At 42.7% G+C, this 26,947-nt stretch overlaps 1 protein-coding gene across 5 annotated transcripts; it reads left to right on the forward strand.

Moving 5' to 3' along the window:
- TP53BP1 (tumor protein p53 binding protein 1) lies at positions 1–26,807 on the forward strand. 5 transcript variants are annotated; one of them, XM_048317697.1, is made up of 28 exons: positions 1–238; positions 318–387; positions 457–544; positions 811–881; positions 1,516–1,674; positions 2,143–2,224; positions 3,103–3,254; positions 4,052–4,181; positions 4,514–4,605; positions 5,619–5,821; positions 6,804–7,995; positions 11,835–11,954; positions 12,578–12,814; positions 13,855–13,912; positions 15,123–15,215; positions 16,348–16,583; positions 16,692–16,849; positions 17,823–17,975; positions 19,696–19,985; positions 20,303–20,479; positions 20,733–21,154; positions 21,286–21,477; positions 21,937–22,140; positions 22,688–22,900; positions 23,494–23,588; positions 24,570–24,769; positions 25,582–25,727; positions 26,468–26,807. In XM_048317697.1, the coding sequence occupies exons 1-28, from the start codon at positions 68–70 to the stop codon at positions 26,653–26,655; spliced, it is 5,592 nt and encodes a 1,863-aa protein (XP_048173654.1). In that variant the 5' UTR covers positions 1–67; the 3' UTR covers positions 26,656–26,807. The 5 variants fall into 5 exon arrangements, with proteins under 5 accessions (XP_048173654.1, XP_048173651.1, XP_048173652.1 ...); XM_048317694.1 differs by having other exon boundaries at positions 16,348–16,849; XM_048317695.1 differs by having other exon boundaries at positions 5,649–5,821; positions 16,348–16,849.
- Positions 26,808–26,947: the final 140 nt, after the last annotated feature.

The raw sequence follows: 26,947 nt of genomic DNA on the forward strand, positions 1-26,947 counted from the left end.
CGGCGGGCGGGCGGCGTAGGGCCGGGCTGGGCCGGGCTCTCGGGCTGCGCAGCCTGTGGCGTCCTGCATGGAGCGCGGCGGGAGCAGCCAGCTGGACCCTGGTTTCTCGCAGCAGGACACGCCCCTCCTCATCGTGGAGGACTCGCAGCCCCAGGGCGCGGAGGCGGACGCGGAGCGGGTTTGGCTCGGCGTGCTGGCCCGCCGGCTGCCGGCCCGGCAGAGCCCGAGCCCCGTGCTGGTGAGCGCCCGGCGTGGTGGCAGCACCGCCCGGCCTTGCCCGGCCCGGCTCTGACGCGGCCCCTGCCTCTGTCTTGCAGGACATCGTCTGCGGTCCTGCCGGCAGCCGGGCGGCCGCGGGTGGCGGGGCGCCCCGGGAGCGACTCGCAGGTAAGGGCGGGGCGCGGGGTCACGGCAGGTCAGGGTGCCGCGGTCGCGCTGACGGCGCTGTGCTTGCAGGGCCCATGGAGAGCCCGGCCCGCCCGAGCGCCTCTGGACCGCGGGGCTGCGGCGCGGAGGAGGCTCCACCGCCCGACGGGGAGAGCAGGTACGTGGGGTGGACCGGGCCGCGGGAGCCGCCATCCGGAGGCTCTCGGCCGCCGCCTCTCCGGCCTGCTGAAATCTCTCTCGTGCTGAGGACAGGCCGAGAAGGCGGGCTCGGTGCTGTAGCGGCCGCGCTCGGCCCTGGCCGGGACGTGCGGTGCGGTGGGCTTGGGGCGCCCGGTCGGTGCCAAGTGACCCCTCGCAGCATGAGCCGCGGGAAGGCGGCCTGCAGGAACCCCTGCGCGGCGTTAGCGAGTCTCTCTGTTGCAGTGCCCTTGGAAAGGCCGGGGAGCGAAGTGAAGGTGATGTTGAGGACTGTGCTTCTTCGCCGTGTGTAGAAGGTAACTTCTCCATTTCAGGTCGGTTTTTTGGGTTTTGAATCAGACGCACCGTCTGTGCAGTTTTTCAGTTGAGCTGGCTCACTTGTCTCACCAGGGGTAATTGTGCTGGTAGTAATAAGTCAGAAATTGGCATCCTTTTCTGGAAGTTGATTTGTATGCTTTGGTGTTTGGGGAAAAAAAAAAAAAAAGGTTGTTTTATTATTATTGTTAGAATGGATCTTCAAGACTGAAGGTGGTTTAGAAGAGGCGGGGATGAATTGTGATCTTTAGGAAATGGAGCCTTATTATGAACTGGCATAATGGTCGTTGTCATCAGAGGATTTTCAGACACAGGCTGTGTATTATCAAGATTATTTTCTCATCATGGAATGAAAGTCTGCTGCAGTTCCTAATGGCATTATATAAGCCCTTGCTGATTAATACTGATTTCTGAGTTAATGGCCACTGTCCCTTTTCTGGTACTGTATTTTAATTAGTACAGCTGAGATCAGAGTCTGTTAGTTTATTCAGAGTTTCAGCAATAACCTAAATGCTTTGCATGTTAGAGGGTATATCTTTTGCCCTTGTAAAAGTAATAGGTGGCTCTTGAAATTTTTTTTTGATATATATATTTGTAATGGATGTCTGGTGTTAGATACAGGCATGTCACAGCTGCAGTTTGGAGTTCTAGAGCTCTCACAGAGCCAGGACTTTGAGACCGACTTCGTGCCCAATGAGGGAGATGCTAGGCATCAGCTTCACTCTGGACCTGCTGTCCTTTCTTCCAGGCTTGTGAAGAATGAGTCAAAAGATGGTAAGTGAAAATGATCATAGGTGTCCTTTTCCTATCCTGTAGATTCTATCTGGTTTCTTTAAATTTTAAATTTTATGTTTGTGTGACAGGAAATACAGTGTTAGTAGTTTTCAAAACTGAGTTCACAGCTCAGTGGTAGTTGCAAAGAATTTTGGCCCCTCTTTCCTTTGGGCTAGTACATTTGTTTCCGTGTACCTGTCCAAGTGCTGTCGTTGATTCTTTCACTTCTCTTTCCTAATTTGTTTCCAGAATATTTAGACAATTTGATACTAAATTCACTCCCTGGTAAATACTTCATTGTTTCTTTTGGTTTTTTTTCTTGTTTTCATAGATAGTTCAAGGTTAATTTTTTTTCATATGAGCCTTGCCTTGGTATTTGTGTAAATTATAGAACTACACTTTCTTATTTGTATATTCATCCAGGTGACATGAGTAACAAATACTTTTCTTTTATCTGTCTCTTCCTAGAACTGCATGGGGACAACACAGAAACTGACTCCAGCACAGAAGCACATACTGCTTTGGAAAGCCAGGCAGAGAAGTCTGGAAGGTAAAACAGTCTGTCTTCTTTATAGGTCTCTTGTGGACATTCTGTAAGCTGATTTGTGTCTTTTTTAACTGGATTTTTAGACATGGGAGAGGATTTAAGGCAAAAGAGAAAGGTAAAGGGAAAGATGAAGTACTGCCGAGGCCTTTTTGCAGCAGTGCTGACTAAGGAGTGCTCTCAGCATTCCTTGGTGAGAAAAGATGTGATGTCAAACTCCTAAACACAAAGATATCAATAGGTTTGTTTTTAAGGGTGAGTTCACTGCATAATAAAATATGCCAATAATTTTCTTAAAGCGATATGACTGGAATATACTAAAAGTGATAATTCATTTTAAGTCACAGAAATTATCTTGAAATAACTTAATCACTGTAGCATGGGCTTTGGCTGCACAGGAGGAATCTGGAGGCTAAGTGTTGGGTATTCCAGGATGCTTTTGAGTATTTACTACTGTAAGCTTTATGGTTTTAATTGTTTTAATTTAACTTCAGTTTGTTGAATAGTATTTATTCTATCTGGCATAAAATTTATATAATATTTACCTCATCTTGTATTATCATATTCTGCCACAAAATAACGTTAAAGGGGTGAAATGAAATTCCTAGAATCTGCATTGAGTAGAAGTCAGTAGAACAATCTGCATTCCATTTAAGCATCACTTAGATTGGAAGAAAATGTAAAAAACAATTCTGAAAGTGCAACTTATCAAGAGTGAAAATGTTACTTTGTCAAGAGAAGTGGTCTTCCTTCTCTCTTTTTTTTCCTGTGTTATACATGAGTGAATACTTTCCATCTGTTACTGATAGATTTTCTTAACAATATTGTAATCTTACTTCATGTTTTGAATTTCTCAGGCCAATGACTGTGTTTTGCATTTCCAGAACTTTGCAGGAAGCAGAAGAGCGTACCAGAAAGAAAACGCCTGTCAGTGACCCCAGTGAAATTGAGGAATCCCTTAGTTCTGGTCATGAGGAGTCAGATATCTTGTCAACTCAGGAAGAGATGTTTCCTGAGAATCATGCAACAGGTAACAATAAGTAGAGCCAGAATGTCCATCTCAGAGATAAACATCATACCTACTTGATCTTTATAGATATGTAGTGTTTTAGGGTGTAGAGTGCCGTGAGTATTTTTCATGTAATTTCTGCTAAAATTGAGAACACTATGGAAATAAAAGGCCACAGCCTTATTCACTATAGTATGGAAAATTGTCTAAATGTCACTTCCTGTTAGAACAGTTACTGGCTTGTTAAATACATCTAATTTCCTTTCTTTCTGTGCCGCCTGAAGAGCAAATCCAAAACCCAACTTTAACCCTTTTCTGAAACTAATAATGCTCACCCTTTGTAGTGACACACCATGTAAAGTGTGGATAAGTAGTGTAGGCAAGCTTGTGCTCAGTGGTGTCTATACCGGTCTGATCTTGTGAATGAACCTTCTGTGTCCAGAAGATTCAGTACCAACCTTCTCACAGCCAGTCAGTGGCCAGTGCAAGGTGTCTTTTCTTACAAGAACCTTGCCTATATTTGCATTCTAGTGCTGGATCAGATGTGCTGATATTGGAGCCTTTGGGGATTTTTTTTAAAATTCCCAGTTAGGAAGACTTACACAGTCTAAAATCTGTTCAGATTTTTCTTTTTCATCTGAACTATTTTGTGCTCACATTTCACATACTGAACTTTCATGTGCAGTCCTTCACCAGCTCTGAAAATCAGCTTGTTGTTGCCTGTCTGAGAAGGAGCTGTGCAATAGCATGAGTTTAACTGCTCCGAATTTTCTGATCAGCTGGTTATTGACCGTATTTCTATCTTTATTTCCTTCTGTTCAAAGCCACTGCAGGGAGTGGCTGTCCAGTAACCAGGGTGGAAGAAGGAAGTTCTCTGGCGTGCACCCCTGCCCGCAGTCTGCAAGTCCTGCAGCTCTCTGGACAGGCATTCGTTGTACAGGAGGATCATTCCACGTAAGCAAAAAATCCCCAAACTATTTCAAGCACTTCATTGCAGTAGTGCATTCCCCTTATTCTCTTCATTATTCAAGGACTTGTGCTTGATTTTAAGCAATCAGTGTTTTAATTTTGCACTATGAGAGGAGCATGGCCTTATTTTGCAATAAAATGAACTAATGGTGGCCATGTGATCCGTGACTGTGGCTCGTCTCTTACTGGTGAACACCTGACACTTGCCTTTCATAGAGGAGTTGTATTGTGATAAGCTGGAGCTTAATAGGGGGAGAACTTAATGCATTTTTTAGTGAGGTATGGTTTTCATTTCCATCTTTCCTTTTGGTCTGCAGTGTCTCTTCAGGCCTAGTTATTCCTCCTCCTGTTTCCTTTGGACCCAATGCCCTTGTCCCCAGCAGTCCTACTGAGCAGGAGCAAGCAAAAGGTAACAGTTTTCTGCATACTGTCTGTGGTCATGTTTCTCTGTGCTAATTTAGTCAGAGCTTGCAGCCTTTTCAAAACCTGTTAAAATTATATTTAAAGAGTAAAGCAGGACTGAGAACAGTGGAGGGGTAGATGAAGGGAGATCTCTATTTGTGACTCTGTTGTTTATAATTCTCTATATTTTCTATTTGCTATTGGTATTTCTTGCATAGCTGTCATAATAAAATTAGTATTGTTGACTAGTCCCCCTTCACTTGCAAGATGGGAAATGCTTTGTATGGCATACAGATTGCTGCTAGCAATTATCTTCCTTCTTTAGGGACAAGCCATTCTTGCTACAGGCAGATACCTGTATTAAGCCTATACTGTTAGGGCAATAGGGAGGAGAGGTAACAATTACATCATATAAGTTATTTTACCTTAATATAGACAACTTGCACAATATTTGTAAAACCTTTCATATGCTATCAGTGTGTATCCTAGAATGCCATACCTAAAGAGAAGTGATTCGATATGATACCTTTGTTGTTAAATATTTTCTCTAAGCACCCATTTACCATCAGGGATAAGATATCCATCAGTACAGACTTTTAGTATGATACAAAATAAACTATTCCTTTCTGTGAGATTCCTGTCACAGAATGTGAAATACTGTTAGAACAGATATTTTGTTAGCTGGGGTCTGAATTTAGTTGCATTTTAATGAAGATAGCAAAAGAAATACCTCAGAAAAATGCTTTTTTATAAATTTCAGGCACTTTTTTCTAATTGTGGAAGTTCTAGACCTGTAGCAAAATAGTCATATGAATTTGTAACAAAACACTTGCTTCCCCCTTTGAAAATAAGAATGTGGATGTTTTTGATTTCTTTTTTCCCTACAAAAAGAATGCCCCTAGAGACAAGATTTTACAAAGTTGAGTACACCGCTGAAGACAAATCTTTTAATGGAATGTTGGAAATTTAGGTACAACACAAGAATTTAGTACTAATATCTTTTCTGCTCTTTCAAACCAGATGAACAGATGGATATATCTATCCCTGCAGAAGGAAGAGAACTGGTGCAAAAGCAGAGAGGAGATGTGCTGGTGGAGATGGCCCTCCCTTGTATCCCTCCAAGACCTCTTGTCCAGCCACAGGCTTCAACTCCGGTGTCCCAGAGTGCCCCAGCCTTCTTTCCTGGATCTTTACCTATACCATCACAACCAGAGTTCTCTCATGTAAGGGTCCACGTATATATCTTTTTTGAGGTTTTTATATAGCTGATGCAGAAGATGTATTTGAGTCAACCTCTGTTCTTTTGTGTTGAGCTTGCCTACTAAGCTGGTTCTCATGAACCTCCCTGTTCCCACCAGTCACAGTTCCATATTAGTCATACTGTGTGGCAGCTCTTCCTGCAGAGAAAATGCAGAACAGCTTAAGAGGGCATAGTGAGTTACAGAACATAGAAGCTGTTGTCTTAGACTGTGCTGCCTTCTTATGCTGAACTGGGCATCCTGCATCTCAAACTGCATCATAAATTAGTCTTTTATCAGGCAAGACCTTAGCACCATTTGTCATGGAGAAAGGGAAGCTGTTCCATAATAAAGCATTTATATTCTCCTGCAAGGCTAGAATTTATTTACTGCATTTTTCAAGTTGCTTATTCTTGCTACCTGTTGTTTCCTTTGTGCATTTTGATTCTGGAAATTATAACTGTTCAAAAGGATTTAAGAGACAGTTTGTGGGTTTATACCTTAATATTATTAATTTCATGAACTTACTAGAAACTTCACTAGTTGAAGCAGTGCTTTTCCTTAGCTGAAAGCAGCATTTGTGTTAGTATAATAGATATCACAGAGAATCTTTCCAGAACCCTTGGTTGTTCGAGTAAAAATAGCTACTAATTTGCCATATTTGCCCTGTATTTTGTGATTTGGTAGTGAAAGGTACCAAGGATTGTGTCTGACTTTGCCACAGATGTACTAAATAGTAACACGTGGTGATAATTTTTCTCAGCAAAAACAGGTCAATCATGGCTCATATAAATGTGTGGAAAAAAGTTTTGGATGTTTGTTTGGTTTTGTTTTCATTAGTTGTTTTTTTAATCTGTAGTTTTGTCCTAAACTTACTCTGCTCCATAATCCAGTGTAATGTTTTAGGAGTAATAAACAAACAGTCCTACTTGGGATGCCCTAATACTTCCCACTTTTTTCATTTTAGGATATCTTTGTTCCAACTCAGAGTCCAGAGAAGAAGCATGAAGGAGAAGAAAAAACTGCTGCTTTAACCCCTTTATGCTTACCGGGAGATCTCTCTGGATCCACAGATGCTTTGTCGAAGATGTCTGCAGATGACTCTGTGTCACAGCCTCCTGAGTCCTGTAAACTGATACTTTCTGCAAGTGCATGTAGCCAGCCCACAAATACGGACGTCAGTTCAGACTCTCTGAACACAGGCCAAGACAGTGAGACCACACAAGTAGAGAGGATTTCTGAATGTGAGGCCTCAGACTCAAGACTGTGTTCTGTGAAGAATGACAAAATAAAACTGAAAGCGAATGCAGGTGATCAAGCCCCCTCTGAAAACTGTGAAAAAGCAAAAAAAGAGGCTGTAGAGACTACAGAAATGCCTGTAGGACAGTTTGTTAGTGCAGGTGTTGCAGGAGATGGGCCATTTGCCCTTACAGTTCATCGGGAGATCGAGTGTGTTTCTGGAAGTCAGGCTGCTGCAGATCAGTCTGGTCTGCCTGAGATTTTGTCCTATGCTGAAGAGACTTCTAAACCAGAGGCAGTTCCTGAGACTCAGTGTGAAGAACAAGAACTGCAAGTAAAAGAGAAGCAAATTAAGGAAGATAGGTCTCTTGTCAATATAACACTTTCTCACAGGTTTTTTCTTGAAAGGGAAGGACAGTGTCATGAAGATACGGAAGTGAAATCTGCTGATTCTTGTAAAACTAGCAACAATGTAGCCCAGGAATTAGAAAAGATTGGACCAGAATGTCAGGGAAAAGAAGCTTTGAAAGGTTGTACTTTTGCCACTGGGGAGGCAAAGCCCATGGATAAACTGTCCGTTAAGGCTGTTGCAGAAAACATGGCAAAGCTCAATGAAGTTTTAGCTAAACCTTCTGTAGGGGAGTTACTGGAGCAGCACTGCAATTTATTTCCAAAGTTAAAGAGTGATGTTCAATCAGAAGTGGCATTGTGTGCCAAAAAACAGCCAGAATTGGGACAGGTAATGGTAATAAGCAATCAGCCATCACTTGAAGAGAGAGGGGTTGAAACACAAGTGATTCAGCACGAGAATCAGGTGCCAAAGAATACGGAGGACACTGTTATGACAAGGAATCTGGAGCAAGAAGAGCAGATGCAGCCACAGGAGAAGGCAACTCCTAAATCCCCCAGTCCTTCCAGTGGTAAGTGAATTTAGGTTAGTAGTTCACCGGTGTATATTTTGAATAATGTCAGAGAGAGCGGTATACAAACAATCCTTAGTGTTTTCAGGGAGCGCTGATATTAGATGCAAGTTGAGCAGTCTCTCTTAAGAGCAGCACTACACCTTACTGTGTAATATGTAGAACATGGCTTTGCTATTTTCCCCTGTGGTGTAATTCTTGCTCCTGGCTCTCGCTACGTTATGGTAGAAACGCAGGGCAGCTTGAAGAACTTAAAATATTGTGACCTTGGCAACATTCAGGGATTTTTGTGACTTCTCCCCCACTCAAAAAACAACAGCAGGGTCCTTGAAAGGAATAGGGTGTGTGGGAGTCAGTACTTTCCCTCTTGTAGGTCTCCTTATTTTCTTTCTCCTTTTTTTCGTTCTCAGAGGAGAATTTTCTTTGTGGGGGTGTAAAGAGCAACTTAGAGCTAGAAACTAATATAGCAAATTTTTTCTTGAGATTATTTTAAAGTAGAATGGCTTTTCACTTGCACGCAAGCTGTGGCTCAGCAGATACTGTTATGACTCATTGAAATCATTTAACATGCTGTATGTCATTATACAAGATGTGGGGTACTACACCTGTGTTTTGTGGAGCTTTTGCCTCTTAGCTGACTTCATTTCAAAACACAGTTCTCTCGTCCTTAAATGAGAATGAATAAAGGAACTTGATTTTAGTGCCAGAAAATGTATTTCCCCTCTATGAAGTCTGTTAGGAAAAGGGAAAGACTGTAGGACCCCAAATGTTATTTAATGTTTTGTTGAATTATGAAGTTTTTGCTACAATATTCTTAATTTCCTTTAACTGAAAGAAGAAAAAGTAGCTCCACTATGTAGAAAATAATGCTTTGAGGAGATCTAGTCAAAATATCAGTTAAGAAGTTCAAGGTATTCTGACTCCATTGCATTTTGTGATCTAAGATGAACTTTCCTGTGAACAAGCCCACGGCCTTTGGGACTGCATGTTTTTTAAGACAATTCGGCATAGTCAGGAGAACAGTACTGGTCTTCAAATTTAAGAGCAGTATGGGTTTTATTAAATACAGCAATAAGTTTGGGAGTACACTGCTGAAACAATGATAAAGATAAATAGCTGCAGTTACATAACAAAGTTAAATGTCAGGTTCCAGTTCAGTATGGTCTTTCACAATATTCACAATCCAAAACTTCCTTTTAAGAGAGTGTGAACAAAATTGTGTATGACTTCAGATAATATTACCCCTCTCATATTGTACTTGAAATGTTGGGGGTTTTTTTAGACAAATATAAATGCAATTTAAACACATCACAGTTGGCTGGGCTTACTTTTGAAAGAGAACTATAAGCCATTGTTTAAAGAAAATGAATTCAAAAATTAATGCTTGCTTGTGTTTTATGCGTTTTTATTACACTGAAGGGCTGATCAGTGTTAGGAAGAAGTTCAGGCTTTTGAGATATTCTACCTAATTGCCTTCAGACTCGTAAAGCATGGTGGAAAAGTATGTAGAGTGATATTTGCTCTCCCACCATCACTCAGTCCTTAAGGTATGAAGAGCTGTAGAGCATCCCTCTACCCTTAAAGCAGCTTTGTTATCATAATAATTTTTTTCCTAATAAATATTTTAGGAGTATAATCCCTTATCAACAAATTATGAAGCATAAATCTGTGAGCACAAACTTTGGGTGAGGGCTTGCCAGGGGTACACTCTGTCCCTTCATCCAGGCCACTGACAAATGAGTTGAGGCTGGACCCTGCAGCGAGCCCTGGGGACCACTAGCTACAGGCCTCCAACTAAATTCTGCACAACTGATCACAGCCCTCTGAGCTCTGCCATTCAGCAGGTGCTCAATCCACCTTGCTGTCCATTCATCCAAACCACACTTTCTGGGCTTATCTATGAGAATGTTTCAGGAGACAATGTCAAAAATCTTGCTGAAGTCGGTGTAGACTTCAGTGCACTGCTCTCTTCTCATCTGCCCATCACCAAAGGCAATCTGATTGGTCAAGCGTGATTGCTGTTGGTCAGTCCGTGCTGACTGCTCCTGATAACCTTCTCCATGTGCTTAATGATGACACCCAGGATGAGTTGTTCCATCATCTTTCCATGGACGGAGGTGTAATGGTGGCTTGTAGTTCACTGGGTCCTCCTTCTTGCCCTTTTTGAAGAGTGGAGTGACCCTGGCTTTCTTTCAGTCCTCAGGCACCTCTCCTGTTCTCCATGACCTTTCAAAGATGAGGGGGTGTGGCTTAGCAGTAACATCTGCCAGCTCCCTTAGCACTCATGGGTGCATCCTATCAGGGCCCATATATTTGTGGGTGTCAGGTTTGTTTAAATGATCTCTAACTTGATCCTCCTCGACCGAGGGAAAGCCTTCCTTTCTCTATACTTTCTTTCTTGCCTCCACGATCTGGGTTTCCAGGGCACTGGCCTTAGTAGCAAAGACCGAAGCAAAGCAGGTATTCAGTAGCTCCACCTCCTCTTTATTCTTCATCACCACGGCACCCACCACATTCAGCAGCAGACCCACATTTTTCTTAGGTTTCCTTTTGCTACTGATGTTCTTGAAGAAACCCTTCTTGTCTTTGACATCCCTTGCCAGATTCAATTCCAAATGGACCTAAATCTGTTACAGGTTGATGGTCATAAGAAAAGTTTATTACTTTTAATTAACTGTTTTCATTGATAGAACAGTTGAAGCAGTAATGTGAAAGCATTTAAACTTTGAGGCATTCACATTTTTTCAGGTCTTGTGAAAGTTTGTTTGTATTCTCTCCCATGATATCCCTTGGTATAGTAATTAGATTATGCAGTTGGTCATCACCTGTGCTGGTGATCATTTAATAAATTCTTTTGATCATTTGTTACTAGCCTGCCAAATGTGAATTTATAGGTTAGAAGGGATTGTGGTAGCTAAATCAATCAATATTCAGTGGAATTGCTTCAGTTTTTAAATAAAACACTTTTTAAATGGAGATATGCTCTAGGCCATGATACAACAGGCATTCATTGATAAGCTGTTCATGAGGAGGGGTGGTTGGGCCTTGCAATGTGAGTACCATTGTGCTAGAAGTTACCTACCCACTGCAAAAATACACTGAAGTTCTTGGGATGGTCTTCAGGATATTGCAGTTGCTCAACCATGTCTTTAAAGCTTGTGATAGCTTGGAGAGGTGATGGTTTTCAGAGCTTTCAAACAGATGATACATAACTGTTTGCTGCTTGGGTATTTTTCTATGAGAGGATTATGCAAATTAATTCCCTGTGACGTTGAAAGTTTGCAAATAAATGCATGGGATGAGGCAAAAGGAAAGAGCATTTTACTAGGTTTTTGATTTATTGTATTTGTTAAATCCTGCAAGATCTGCACATCGTAAATCCATGAAGGCATGGTTTCCCTGATGGGATAGGCCACCTCAGCCATCATTCTGTGTAAGTTTTAGGTTATCAATTCAGGCAACATGTAGCTCTGCCAATTCATTTCTGTCCTAACCTTAATTTCTGTTTTTGACCTCATCTCCCTTTTCTGTGGAAAATCCTGAGCATCTCTGAAGCAAAGCTGCATTCTGTAAAAGTCCTGTTCATGTCAGGATATTTAGTCTCCCTTTTATCTAGCACCTGGGAACACCTGCATCAAGTTGACCACAGTCCAGATTTTCACTGAGAGATTTTCCCCATAAAATGTGAGGAATATCAGTTAGAGCAGCTGTTCAGGGTGGTTTTGTACAGCACCAGTGTTATGCTTTTCCCTATTCCTATTTCCACCTATTTCTGGTTTTGATATTTGAACTAAAGTAGCCCCTTGAAATTACTAATTCTTGTGCTCTGTGTCTCTTAGGAACCCCGTTCCATTTTACTTTGCCTAAGGAGGGTGATGTCATTCAGTCCTTAACTAGCATAACACCACCTCTTACTGGCCATCTCAAAATGGGACCCAGGAGACACAGCACACCAATTGGTGAGTTTGACCCAAATGGCTCTGTTCTGCAATGAAAGCCTGGAAGCTCTTGATTCTTGGTGCAGGATCTAATAGGATAACTCAAACCTACCTTGGCAAAAAACATTGCTACATTCCCATTCTATGGGCAGGGCTGATCCCTTCCCCACAGTTTCCTTGTCATATTTTCTCAGTCTCTAGTGAAGGTGTTTGCTCCCTGAGTACAGGATGGTATGGCGCACGTCTTCCTTGCGCTCACTGTGGTCCTGTACCACTCCATTAAAGAATGTAAAAGAGCCTTCTGAGTAGCAAAAGAGCTTAGACTACAAGAAGATTGCTTCCAGTATTCATCATCTTTTATCAGGACTTTCTCTGCTAGGTTCACAAAATAGCACCCTGCAAGTGCTAGATGAAAGGAAGTCTGTTCTACTTGGGTAGTAGTAAATTATTCTGTCTCAAACTAAGGATTAATACCTATGCTACAGAATTTTCATGCTTCAGATCTCTAGCAAGGAGCTTCCACTACTGCAGCATTACTAGTGCATGCAGTGAAGTGTCTTCAAACCAAAACTAGGACCTCAGCCCTGGCAATGTGAATAACAGTAGCTACTTCTTGCTTCTTGTTTTTGTTTTTCTGTTTTCAGTGGATGATACTTGCCCAGACAGCACTATAACAACCAGTGACGTTACAACAGAGGGCACAATGGGGACCAACAATGTCACTGTGGAAAGTGCAGTGGTATCAGCAGATGTGTCAGAAGTGTGTGAGAAAGGAGAGTCTGGTGTGGTTCCTGAGTCAGATGCAAAACTTTCTCTGCGAATGAACCCTGTTACCCCTGCGAATGATGGGAGTGAGGAGTCCTTGCCATTCAGCTTGGAAAGTAAGAGGATGAAACCTGAAATGTATAGGCCCTACTTGATCTCAGCCCTAACTCAAAACCTCTGTGGCATTCCCCAAGACAGTCTCTGAGTCCTTGTAATTTTTCTCATTTTTCTTTTTGGGCAGTGTCACTTAAATTTGTTTCTCTGTTTCTGCAATGCTCTAAGCAAGGATGGAGTGAGAGGAGAGGCCTCTGTTGTGAGGAAAGGTATTTCCAGCAGACTAAAAATGCAATGTGTAGTGGCAGTGGTACACAGGACACGAAGTGAAGTTTAATTGTGTTGGGAGGGAAAAGATTTATATATATAAATATTAAAAAAAAATATATATATATAGATATATAAAAGAAAGTATAATCATAGAATGGTTTGGGTTGGAAGGGACCTTAGAGATCATCTAGTCCCAACTCCCCCTGCCATAGGCAGAGACACCTTCCAGTAGGCCAGGTTGCTCCAAGCCCCATCCAGCCTGGCCTTGAACACTTCCAGAGTTGGGGCAGCCACAGCTTCCCCAGGCAGCATGTGAAAGTGTATCACCACCCTTATAGGGAAGAATGTCTTCCTAATACCTAACCTAAATCTCTTGTCTTCTAATTTAAAACTGTTTCCCCTTGTCTTGTCGCTATCCGCCCACAGAAAAACTCTCCCTTTTTTTTTAATAAGCCCCCTTTTAAGTACTGAAAGGCCGCAATGAGGTGGCCCTGGAGCCTTCTCTTCTCCAGGCTGAACAAGCCCAGCTTTCTCCTGTCTCTGTAGGAGGGATGCTCCAGTCCTCTCATCATCTTTGTTGCTTCCTCTGGACCTGTCTGTAACCTGGACAAAAAGAAGTTTGACAGGATTTTAATCAGAACAGTGACATTCCGTCTAATAGTCTAAAACTTGTAGAAACTTAGGTCTATTCTGAGAAGTGGGACAGGGAAGCCTGGGAACCCTTTGTACAGTGTTACTCAGCCTCTCTTCACTGAGTGTATGGAGCTGGGAAAGGTCAGAAGAGTCTTTTTGGATGATGGCAAAATCATCCTTCCCTTCCTTCTTGTTTCAGAGCCGGCAGCCAGTGACAGAGAAGATGGATCCTCTGCTGGTGCTGAGGCTGCTGCCAGGTAACTGGGCTTCTTGCTGGGCAGACTTAATACAAAGGTCTGGGTAGATTCTTTTTCCACACGTTATCAGCCACAGGGGAAAAAAAAATTAGAAGGAGACACAGAAGCAAAGAACATTTTTAGCAGTAGACATGACATTAACTCTTTAGCTCTTGCAGCAGGTTTTAATTACATAGGCAAAGTGGGAACCCCACTTGTTTGTTCATTATGGGCTCTGTGGTTCCTACTAATGCCAGCATTTTGCTCCATCTGATTGTAGTTAAAGCCAGAGATTCGTGTCTTGTGTAGTCCGGAATGCAAGTCTGCCTTATCCATCTCTTAAATTTCAAATATACGAGTTTCTGCTTTCTTGCATGGTGCAACTTTCTGCAAAGAATCTCTGAGAAGTTCTGAAAGAGAATAATCTTTTTGGTATAAAGCTGATAGAAACATAATCAGTTCATGGCTATGAAATCACAGGTTAACATGTTGACCAAAACACTGAGTTATTCCCTTGGTCTTTTGATTTGTATGTATCTATCTTACCTCATGTTTAATGTTTGCTTGATTTTAGCTTGCAGGAAGTAATGTTTGTAAGTATTAATAGGAATCTGAGTAGGAAGACAGTGACCTGTAGTCATCCGAGTGAAGCATAGTGGTTTGAAGTAGTGAGAAAATTTAGGAATAAACTCAGTATCTCTTGTTACAGGATTGCATGCTAGGTGGTAATCATGCCTCACTGCTGAGGATGAGTGATAGTAATTTCTCACTGGTTGAGGATGGGTTGCCTTTGTAGGTATGGGATGAAGATGAACTCTCAGGGTTTGCTTCATGACTGTCATTCCCAGTATTTTTGCGGTGTCATGAAATTCCTGAGAAATAAGCCATAAAGGGTCTAACTGTGTCTTTGGGTGGGTACCAGAGGTAGTAGATGCTGAAACTCCTGATGGTGCTGCAGTTTCTCACCAATGTTTTCCAGAGTTGTTCCATTGCTCTTGGCTGTTAGGGTGTCGGCAGAAATGACAGAAATGCTTGTGCAGTTGCAGCTTCTTTCTTGATCTTTGAGACAGATCATCTCACTCATTCTGTGTCTGTGTAGGTCAATAAACTCAATACTCTTTGTTGCTTTCACAAGGGACTAGAGAATTCTTGTTTTGCTGTATAAGGGTTTTTCTCACTTCCTGATGCATTTTTGTTTGTTTGTTTGTTTGTTTTAAATCTGCACTGCTAGCTCCCAGAAAGCATCATCTGTGTTTAGTCGTGTCTGTGAAGTTCGTCGAGAGGATGAGGCCAGAGGTCATGGTCTTTCCACTTCTCCGTTTAGGTAACTCCTCACAATCTTTGCCTGCCAGTCCTGGTTGGATTTATATCCACATGTGCGTTTTCTACATCAAAGAAATTGCACTAAGCCATTTTCTTTGGGTGACTTAGAAGGTTGGGGACAATGGGGTAAGTATACTGAATCTGTATGTTTGTGTCTCACATGGTAATCAGGCTTACCTTTCAACTGAGCAGCCATGTGATTCCAGAAGACTGATATGCTTCAGTGAAGTCTTGGGTTTGAGGAAATTGAGATCATATTTAAGGCTGTTTAAATGCCTTTTCTGTCTCCTCTTCTAAGATCTTCTGACCAGTTTTGTTTGTTTGTTGTTGCTGCTGCTATTGTCCCCCTTCCACATCCATCAGTTTTTGCTGTCTCTGGTTGCTTTGAAAAGGACTGTACAGCTGCATATGTTATGGTGAGGAGGGTGCTGCCTGGAGAACTAGAAGTAAAAATCTGCTTCCTCAGTGTTTTCTGTTCTATCTTTTGATGAGACAGTGAGGTCTTGGTCTATGTAAAAAGAGTAACCTAAGTTTCAACATTTATATTAAAGACCATAACAAATAGGGAGTTCCAATGCTGGATGAGGCACAGCCAGAAGGGAAGACAGTCACTCCTCAAAATCCTTAAGTACCCGAGGGAAGCCAATATATATAGTAGGGCTCAGTATAGTGTCTCATACAGTACCTGACAGAGGCAGTACTTTGGCAGAGCAGACAAATTCTAATGAGAACATTAGGCAGCATTTGTGTGTATGCTGCTGGCTCTTCTTGGATTATCAGTTTCAAACCAATCAAGCACTGGAGCAGCCTGAAGTAACTTCAAGATGACATGCTTCTGGAAGCAAGTTGCATAGTTGGTGCCTAATGTGTGGAGTGTAGCAAGAAATTTTGTATTTCAAATAGCAACTAGTTCTGTACAGTGTCAGCCATATGTTTTACTACTCTGAGTATCACTTGAGAAGTGTTGGAAAGTTTTTGTGTTATTTGAATTCTGAGTTCTGTGCAATCGTAAGAAGAAATTGAGTGACTGTCAGGGTGAGGGTTTTTTAATATTGCTTTCACTTGAGTGGCAGCATATTGGTTGTCTTGTTTCCTTAATCCATAGCTTTGATCTGTGTGTAACTGGTTTGCAGGGGGGATCTGTTCATTTTTCCTGGCACACAAGAAGATGCTGAATTACATACAAATTCCAGTGATTGGCAGTGCCAGCAACACAAGGCAGATGGCAGTGGTAGACAGATCCTAATTCCTCAGAGGATGCAGCAGGACTGCCATCAACAACCTTCTGGTGCAGAGGATGGAGAGTCTATGGAGACTGATGTTGTAAGCACTCAGGCAGAAGATGGGAGAAGAATGCAGAGAAAACAAAGTAAGGCTGTTAAAGTTGATCAAAATCAAGAGAGGTGGGAAAACACCAAGAATAAAGGGATCCAGACTACAGCAGACTATCTTTTTACCCCAACAACTGTTACAACAGCAACACAGACATCAGAAGAGATCTGTAGACAGGTGGAAATGGGAACCAGTATGTCTGGGCAAAGACCTGGGAGACAAGATGTGAACATTCAAACCGACGAGAGTGGAGAAAAGCTTGTCAATGCCTCTGGAGATGACACAGACTCTTTGCACAGTCAGGTGGGATGAGGGCTGCCTGTATTTAACTGCTTTAGGACAGTAAAGTATCCCTTCAGCCAGTAAATTCACTAACAGTTGGTTCTCTGTTGAAAAAAGGCAAAGAACCACTTTAAAATGTTAATGGTCACAAGCTGTCCTGAATTGACTGCTAAAGCAGCAGTACTCACTGGGCAGCATAAATTTGGGAAGCAAATGTCTCCATATATGTTTTCTGGAAAAATGTGACAAGTTTTGCTTGGTTGGTTGATTGTTTTTGTTTGGGGTTAGGTTTTTTTGGGTGCAGATATAGTTAACACTGTAAAATTTTTTTCACTTTTTGTTGGCTGGAGATAGGAGTTGCAAGAAATTTTGAGTGAAGGGTTTGATGCTTTCTGGTTTGTATCAACCAACTTCTGATGGTTTGTTCTCTCATTCCATCTGATGTCAATGGGTAAACATATGAATGGGGAGCTCCTCCAGAGAAACATTCTAACAAGATGAATAACTTCAAATTAGTATTTCAGAAAGTACTGGAGACTCAAAAACCCCCACTGCTTGGCTGTTAACAGTTTGTATGTTTTTTTATCAACAGAAAGACTAGAAAAATGACTTTTTACTAAGCCTGTGTTAAGACTAATGTGTCCTGTGGGAAATAGGAGATTAACAGGGCCGTAAAAAGTGCAAGATTGATGTGATATGTCTGAGAGTCTACTCAATCAAAGTGTATTGGAAGCCACACTAAACAAGTTTGCTCTTTCCTCCTTGGGCTGCTATGATTTCCCTTCCTCTACTCATCAGCAAAATGTGTTCAGTTCTTCTGTGTTTAGGGTCTCTTGTGTTGTTGCATCTAATTTGTAACAAGATGCTTAAAGGTTCCCTACTCCTGTACTTTAACATGGTATGAAGAAGCTGTACTGCTGAGGTAGCACTACTCAGAAATAGTTTGCTTTTTGTTGTGGTCTGTTTTGTTTTTACTGTATCCTCTTTATTACAGGGAGAGGAAGAGTTTAACCTTCTTCACCCACCCAAAGGCCGAGTTCAGCGTCGCCATGTGCGAACCATTCGAGAAGTGCGCACGGTTGTCACGCGCGTTATAACAGATGTTTACTACATCAATGGTGCAGAGGTGGAACGAAAGGTAGTTGAGGTAAGTTCCCGTTTTCGTGGTTAAATGGAATGAGATATTGGCTGAGAAATAGAGGTGGTTAGAATGAGAGTATGTTATGGCTGCAGAAAACAAGTTGAATGAACAAGTCTGTGTGTTGCAATGACGAGGATTTCTTCATGAGGAAGCTTGCAGGCCATTTAGTGAATGGCAAAAGCTGTGTTTTTGATGCTAGTATATTTCATGCCATGTGTTCTGGAGACACGCTCAAGTCCCAAAGAACTCAACAAAAGACTTAACGATGTGCATCCAAACATTGTAAAAGTCTTGGAGTTTTGCCGGAATAAAGATAATTCAGAATGAGCAGAAATTCTGTTAGTAAGCAAAAATCACTTCTTCCTGTAAAATTGAACTATGTAAGATAGTTTAGCCTGTTTCGCAGTTCAACATCATTTTTAACCACAGTCTTCTGAGTCCTGTGTACCAGATTCTGTAAGAGGTCTACAAAAATCAACTTAAAACTAAGGCATAAACAGCCTTATATTAGTACATTTGTGTTGTAGTATGTACATTTGTTAATTGGAAAGTCTATAGGGTATCACAAAAGATAGCTGAGAAATGCTGATTTCGTGTAATCACATCAGCCTGCTAGCAGTAAAATGTCACTGCTATTCTATAAAGGTAAATAACATGAGAGTCTTCTGTGTAGTCACAGTGAGTAATGACACAAAAGGATAAACCAGTTCAATACTTTTACAACTGACATTACACATGAAACTCCTTATTGTAACATAAAAATGGAGAATTAAGTGTCCTGAAATATCCTTACATAGTTTGTGTAATCACAATCATATAACCATTTCTGCTTTATCTACCAACACTTGATATCACTATTTTGTAGATACATGTTTTTATATCCATAAAGCTTTAATAACTCCAGATGACAAGCTGTCTGAAACTGATCTTGGATTATGAGCAACCAAAGGCTCCTAGTGTCTCATGTATTTGTTGCAGTCTCACACTCTAGAAGGGTGGGAATTACTCAAAGCCAGACTAACAGGATACCAAGCCAAGCTCTGCCCTGTTGTTAAGGAAACTTCCCTGTCTGACCATCCAGGAGCCACTCTGCCAGTCACAACTGCACCACCTGAGCTGGGATAGCTCTGTGCCCTGCTTGACTCCATGCACACCCCACACTCACACAGATCAGATTTCCTCACTGACTGGAGCCCATGTTTCCCATGGCAGAGTCTCAGACATCTGGATCCTTAAAATAATCTTGTTGCAATAACTAAATAACAACAGCTTGAGCTGGTGCTTCCAAGGAGAGACCTCGAACAAAGGGCAGGCACCCTGGGCTTTTATAGCCTCACAGTCTAAGATGGAAAAGTGTGGGAAGCTCTGGGAGTCTTCTGTTCCTGCTGTGCCTCCAAGTGCCCAGGTTCCATGGCATTTTGCCTGGGGCCCTCGCCCCCCAGAGCTCAACCTGCAGCTCACGCTTGCAGCCCTGTGCTACCTGCACTGAATGTGTTCCTCAACACTGCTGACTGAGTTCTTAATGTGACTTCTTGGTACAGAGCAGCTGCAGGCCTGTAGTGAGAGATGCACTGTCTACCATGGATTAGCCCAGTCTGAAGTCTGTGTGGCTGTCATTAGCTTCCTGAATGTGGTCTCAGCTTGTCTACACTTTGGACTGGTGATTGTAAAGCTTCCATCTAGCACTTGAATCGCCTCAGACAAACCTCTTTCTGTTTCTTTTAAGGAAACTGAGGAGCCTGTAGTGGAGTGCCAGGAATGTGAGACTGACACATCCTCCTCTAGAACTGCAGGGGGCTCGTCGCTGACCTCAGGGGATCTTGGTGATGTCAGCTCCTTCTCATCTAAGGCCTCAAGTCTCCACCGTACGTCCAGTGGAGGAAGCAGTGGCCACTCTGCCATGCACAGCAGCAGCAGCTCAGGGCGAGGAACTGGAGCTGTCAGAGGGAAAGTGTGTGGGACAGAAACTGGAGAATTTGCTTTACCCGTTGGCAGAGGCGTCTTAGGAAAACTGAGGTAAGTGCAGAGTCTTGGGAAAAGAAGAAGAGATGTTTTGCAGAAACGAGCATCTGGCTTGTGAGTGTGAAACAGGGTAGACCTAAGTCAAAGGTTTTCTGGGAAAGATCTGGGTTGATGAACAGGAATAAGGAGGTAGTATTTGCTTTCCCATCTGTTCTTCCTAAAGGAGTAGCTTGTTTCCTTGTGAGGCATTGCCTTGCAGTTTAGCAGCAAAGAGGCAAACTTTTGGATGTGTTGCAAGATGATCAAGAAAATGGGAGGATCCTAGTGAGCTGGCTTCTCTTCTCAAAACAGTTAACTCGTAAATTCTCTAGCCCTAGGAAAGGAGCTGGGCAGCCTGCATCTCCAGTCAGAGTTAGCCAGACAGGAGCACTGCCTTGTGAGGAAGAGGAGGACTCTATGCCTGGCACTCGTCAGGCTGGCAGAACACCTGTGACACTTCGCGGACGAGGAAGAAGAGGACGCCCACCATCTCGAACAACAGGAACAAGGTACCCTGGAAAAAGGAGACTGGAACTTTAATTTATTGCCAAGAAAGAGAATGGGGAATTTCTGTTTTAATGTGCTAGAGGAAAAGGAGTACTGAGTATTTCAGAAGTTAGTTTTTAGTGATATCATGTAGCAGCTGCAAGCCCCTCACTCAAGTATTTTATACTTAGTAATAGTTTTTCCAGATCCTTGTGGGAATGCTTTTTGTCTTTTTTTTTTTTTTTCTCCCCTATCTGGGACTGCTTTTTTCTACAGAGATTTAGCTGGACTGCCAGGTATGGAGGATCTCTCAACTACAGCATCACCTGAGGAGAAATCATTTACTCGTTCAGTTCACCTGCCAGATGGAGGAGAGAAATCTGACACTTCTGGCTTCTGTGCCTTACGTCGAAGTGACTCTCCAGAAATCCCATTACAAGTGGTGACTGGTCCTTTGGACCGTGCAGACTCACCCTCTGGGAGCAGCTTTGTGGGCCTCAGGGTTGTAGCAAAGTGGTCCTCAAATGGGTACTTTTATTCTGGGATGATTACCCGAGATGTTGGAGCTGGAAAGTACAAGCTGCTCTTTGATGACGGATATGAATGTGATGTGCTAGGAAAAGATATTTTGCTCTGTGATCCTATCCCACTGGAGACAGAGGTGACTGCACTCTCTGAGGACGAGTACTTCAGTGCAGGTAAGAGCAGTGCTTGAGTTTTATCCTTGGTTTTCTGAGTTGCTGAATGTAGTGGGAAATGGGTGCTTGTTCCAGGAGGATGAGAAGCCTGGGTATGGTTGGCTAACAGGTGTTATTTGCTGTCTTGTCAGGTGTTGTGAAGGGACACCGGAAGGAATCTGGAGAACTATACTACTGCATTGAAAAGGAAGGCCAGAGGAAGTGGTATAAACGAATGGCTATTATCCTGTCTCTGGAACAAGGAAATAAGCTCCGGGAGCAGTTTGGGCTAGGTCCTTATGAACCTGTCACCCCGCTGACCAAGGCAGCTGACATCAGTCTTGGTAAGGAAAGGTGCTGTTGAGCTGCTGACTGCTGTTCTGTGTCTTGTGCCTTTGAGGTAATTCTAGTACCTGAATGTTTCTGGGTATTCAGTGATGCTTTTGGTACTTTATAGTGAGATCTTTGAGATCCTTTTATTGTATGGCATCAGAGACTTAGTGGTACTGACTGGCTTGTGAAAAGGGGTCTGCTTCTGGGACAGTGATGCTTGCCGTACTTATATGCACTTGGTGGATGGCTGCTTTGATATAAAGTCCCAGCAGTACTGGGAGGAAAAGAGACAAGCAGGGTACAGGGCTTGAGAAGAAAGGTATATTTTTTCTTGCTTTCCTCTGTCAGAGAGTGGTGGCATGTATCTTCTAGGTACTATTGAGTTCAGCCACTTCTGTACAGATAGGTAGGGTGAAAGCTTGTGGAGTTTGGTGACAGCCCATGACTAATCCCTGCATACTATATTGCAGATAATCTGGTGGAGGGGAAGAGGAAGCGACGTAGTAACCTTGGTTCTCCCAGCACTTCCAGCAGCAGCACAACTCCCACTCGTAAAGGGCAGGAGAGTCCACGTGTCCCACCAGTCTCACTGTCTGGGAAAAGGAAACTTATTGCTCCTGAAGATGAGCGATCCCCAGCTAAACGTGGCCGCAAGTCAGCAATGATAAAGCCTGGTTAGAACCTTATTTTCTGCTCTTATCTTGCATTCATCTAGTTTTTTCCTACCTGGTTTTTCTGTAATTGATCTTTCTGCTTTCCATAACTGAAAAGTAGATGAGATTGCTTTTTTTGTTTTGCAGGGTTTGAGACTGATTCTCCCTGGATGCATTCAGCAGCCAGAGATATTTTTAGCATAGTCTGAGTATTTACCTGCAATCTTTTCAGTTCTGCCTTTTAGAAATGTTCTGACTTTAATGTTGTGATTTGTCTCTCTCCTTTCTTATCTCTTTAGTCAGTCCTGAAAGCTGCTAAAGGAACCCCTCACAGCAGTCAGTGTTGTTTCAGGATGTTGATATGACTTGCAAACTTGTCCCATAAGTCCTTCGTGTTTTGATTTGAAGATTCTTTGCAACCAGAAGGATAAAAGATCCCTACCTACCCTAGTGTAATCCTAGCCCAATCCTGCCTCTCTGTGTCTCCTGCAGTAAACTATCTGAGTTGAACACATCCCCCAGGTAAGACGTATCTTCGAAGACTTATGGTGCTTCTGTCTCTCTACAGGGGCTGTGAGAGCTGGAGAGTTTGTAAGCACCTGTGAAGGTGTAGATGCTGCAGATCCTCCAGTACTGGAGGGTGACCATGGACCCTTGCCCCACAATAAAACCCTCTTTTTGGGCTATGCCTTTCTTCTCACCATGGCAACACCAAGTGACAAATTGGTCAATCACCAGAAGCCATCAGATGGTCCCACTGGGAGCAGCGAGGAGGAAGAAGGTGAGGCAAATCTTACCCATTGCATTTTCAAGTGAATGCTGTGTCCTTAGGAAAAATGTTGGATACTGTCTGATCAGACATTTGTGTGAGTACTCGTTTACCCTTTTGCTCTTTAATCCTTTGCAGAAAGGACCTAAGACTCAGTCTCTGATTTAGCCAACTTGCATCCTAAGATGTGACAAACCTCAGTGATGATCATAGGCCTGTTCTGCAAGTTAAGAAGGGTGTGAAAATTAGTGAGATCAGCAGTGTCAGAATAGTATAATGTAAGAAAGAAGGTTTTGAGAGATAAGGGACAATGCAGGCAAACACAGAACTTGAAAGCACGTATGGATTGCTCCAGTTAGCTTTTGCTGGTGTCATGTTTCATGCAGCCAAGGAAGTAACAAGGTGCTCACCTGGCTAGTGGTGTGCTGCCCTTCCTGCTGCCTCTTTTTTTTTTTTTTTTTTTTTTAACTTTATCAATGGTTTTCTTTAGATATTCTTGGGAGAAGGGCTGGGTTCCCTTATTGAAGTGGATGAGGGCTCTGTGGACTGAGGTGTAGGAACATGAGCAGATAGATTATAGTCAAAAATTGAACTTTCTGCTGTAGATTTTTTAGAGATGACTCCATATGATAAACACTACATAGAAAAACAGCTGCGAGCAGGAGCTGGCTATATCCTGGAAGACTTCAATGAGACCCAGGTAAGGGTTCACTTACTAATCTAGAACAACAGTCACAGAATAGTTGAGATTGGAAGGAATTTCTATAGCCTATCTTGTCCAACGCTCTGCTGAAAGTGGGATCAAATAGAGCAGATTGCTTAGGTCCTTGTCCAGTTGTGTTTTGAGTATCCTCAAGGATGGAAACACCAGAGCCTCTCTGGGCAGCTTGATCCAATTAAAAAGAAAGAAATTCCTGTATTTCGATTTTTAACTGTTGCTTCTTGTCTTTTGAGTGGATAACACTGAGAAGAGTCTGGCTCCATCTTTTGTACACCCTCATATCAGTCATGAATATGCATTAAAAAAACCACCCAGGCCTTCCCTTTTTGATCATTAACACGCTCAGCTCTCTCAGCCTTTTCTGGTATGTCAGGTGCTCCAATGCCCAGGCCTTTTAGTGGTCCTTGGCTGGACCTGCTCCAGCATGTCTGGTGTTTTTGGTATACTGCAGAACCTGGGAGTGGATGAAGTACTCCAGATGTGGTCTCACCACAGGTGTGTGCCTTGGACACTTAGAGGTAGAGCTCTTCACTTACCAGATCTACTTGGACAACTAATGTAATTTAATGTGGCTTTTACTTAAATTTACTTACTTTTTTTTTTTAATAAAGAGGGTAAATTGTTCATGGAACATCTTGCCTGAGGAAGCAGTCTTGTCTAGTGACTTACTGAGTGTCAGACTAAAAGGCAAATCATCTCCTTTGTCTGAACTGGAAGAGGGCTATGATACAAAATCTAGGCAGAGTTTTTGCCTGTGAATGGCAGAGCCTGGAATAGGATATTATTAAACGTATTCTGGAATCAGTAGTGCCTTTATCTAATTCATCTTTCACATAATACAGCTGTGAAAATCAAGGTTTCAGTTGTTTTCTTCTTTAAACTGTTTAGCAGTAGGATAATTTCGGGAGCTTTTTTGCAAGCATTGTCTTCTGCTTACGTGCCTTCTTCTCTCCCCTGAAGTGTAATGCGGCGTACCAGTGTCTTTTAATTGCGGACCAGCACTGTCGAACGCGGAAATACTTGCTGTGCCTTGCCAGAGGGATCCCTTGTGTGTCTCATATCTGGGTCCATGATAGCTGCCATGCTAACCAGCTTCAAAATTATCGGAATTACCTTTTGCCAGCTGGATATAGCCTCCAGGAGCAAAAATTGCTAGAATGGTGAGTGCCAAACAACTATGAACGGAGTCCACAGACTCTTGGAGAGACCTGTTACACTTGGGAGGCTCTTAAATAGCTACAAATACTGAAGGTGACCCTAGTACTGCTCCTTACACTTTCCCTTCCATGTAGGAACAGCACTTCCATCTCTTTCCTTGGATTTGCAGTGACCTCTAATGCCAAGCTACATTTGGGTGCCATATACACAAAAAACAGAGTCTCCTTGGAAGTAAGGAAGGTGTCAGTCTTCTCATGAGGAAGGCAGAATTCAGACAAGGCTTCCCACACCCTTGGCTAACTTCTGTAATTGCTTGGAAATGGATAAAGGAGAGCAATACTATGTTAATTTCCTTTTCCCTTGGTATGTTTTGAAGCTAGCTTCTGCATTTTCTATGGAGTCTTTTCCAGTAAGTCTGTTCTGAGATGACAAGGGAGATCAGACTTTTTAGGCAAGCTGAGGGGCAGACATAAATTTGTAGATAGCTGTAGGCTTTTGGGCAGGAGACTGATGTCTTCCTGATCAGCCCTGTCAAAATTGGAAGCATTTTGGATGTGCACAAAAAAGGTGGTTCAGGATTAGGGAAGAGTTCAGCCTAACTTTGGATATAGGCTGCTGTGCACACACCCCACCAACACTGTCTAGCTCTGTTTTACTCTCTATAAACAAAGGATAGTCACTCCAAGTAGTTCAGGAAGGGTGGTAAGAGAGTGGGTCATTGTATGCAAGATATTCAAAAAACACATATGGGAGCAAATCAGGTGACTAGACTACTGGATATTCTTACCAGTCTGCATTTCTCTTTACTCTACAGGCACCCACGAGAAAACCTGTTCCATAACCTGAAGGTTCTCCTGGTGTCAGACCAGCAAGAGAACTTCCTGGATCTGTGGTCTGAAATTCTCATGACGGGGGGAGCAGCATCTGTTAAACAGCATTACTCAAATGCTCACAACAAAGGTACTCATTGGCCAGTTTCTCAGGGAATCCTATGCCACTGTGGTCTCTAGTATGGTTTAAAACCATGTAGGATGGTTTACAAGGTTGTCTGTACGCAGAAGGGAAGGCAAAGGGCAGACACTTGAATGTAATCTGTATATAGATTACATCCAGGAGACCTGTCTCGCAGAGGAGATGCTGCAGCAATTCAGAACACAAGCCATCAGCTTCCAGCCTGTGTTGAAAGGGGGAAATAGGCAAGAGTTGCTCCTGGGCCTTCTGTTGGCCTCTCAAATTGTGCTTCCCTTGTTCTTCTGAACTCGGCTGTCTCTCCCTCTCCATATGGGATGTAGGCTCTAGCACTCACAGCCTGAGGTCAGGACTCAGGGTCATGCCTATACTGTTGGCTACTGGTTTTCTCTTAAATTTTTATCTGGACTAAAAGGAATATTTTCTTGCAAGGTGCAGGGTTGCTGTAGGTGTGTCTTAACTTTTACAAAGAGAATTCACTGCCTGTGAATGAGAAGACATAGAAGAATGACTCAGGGTGGTGAAACACACTGATCTGCCAGGTTGGATGGGGCTTGAAGCAACCTGGTCCAGTGGAAGGTGTCCCTGTTCATGGCATGGGGTGGAATGAGATGAGCTTTAAGGTCCCTCTCAAACCAAGTAATTTAGCATTCCATGCTTCCATGATCTTCTGCTGCAGAGCAGAATCTTCTTTCTTCACCTGACAGATGCCTGTCTTTTCTCCTGTACAGATATTGCTTTGGGTGTTTACGATGTGGTGGTGACTGATTTTTCCTGCCCAGCTGGTGTCTTGAAGTGTGCAGAAGCTTTACGGCTGCCTGTTGTCTCGCAAGAGTGGGTGATCCAGAGCCTTATTGCTGGGGAGAGAGTAGGCTACAAGCAGCATCCAAAATATAAACATGACTATGTCCCTCACTGAATAAAACTCTGCCCTGCTCTCCCAACTGTCGTGCAGACTGTGTTTTAAACAGGTTTTAAATGTTTGTGAATTGGGCAGTATGCATGGATTATTGTATATAGTTTTATCTGCTGGACTTTTATGATTAAATAAATGTTTGATCTCTTGTGGTATCTGCTGGTACTCCTCATTTATCTAAACTTATTTCAGGGCAATGCCTTCAGGAAAGGAGTGCAGAGAAAAAAGAAATACTTACATTTCTCTGAGCTGAATAGCACTAATATTCTGCTTTGAGTAAAGCCTGAGCTCAACA

Source organism: Corvus hawaiiensis, chromosome 13 (assembly GCF_020740725.1).
Source record: "Corvus hawaiiensis isolate bCorHaw1 chromosome 13, bCorHaw1.pri.cur, whole genome shotgun sequence".
Taxonomy (NCBI): Eukaryota; Metazoa; Chordata; class Aves; order Passeriformes; family Corvidae; genus Corvus; species Corvus hawaiiensis.

Bases quoted from the DNA above. Each gene is read 5' to 3' on its own strand.
- TP53BP1 (XM_048317693.1), top strand. From the start codon at position 68: ATGGAGCGCGGCGGGAGCAGCCAGCTGGACCCTGGTTTCTCGCAGCAG. The intron at 4,606-5,618 runs GTAACAGTTTTC...CTTTCAAACCAG, and splicing joins TGAGCAGGAGCAAGCAAAAG to ATGAACAGATGGATATATCT. The intron at 17,976-19,695 runs GTAAGTTCCCGT...GTTTCTTTTAAG, and splicing joins TGGAACGAAAGGTAGTTGAG to GAAACTGAGGAGCCTGTAGT.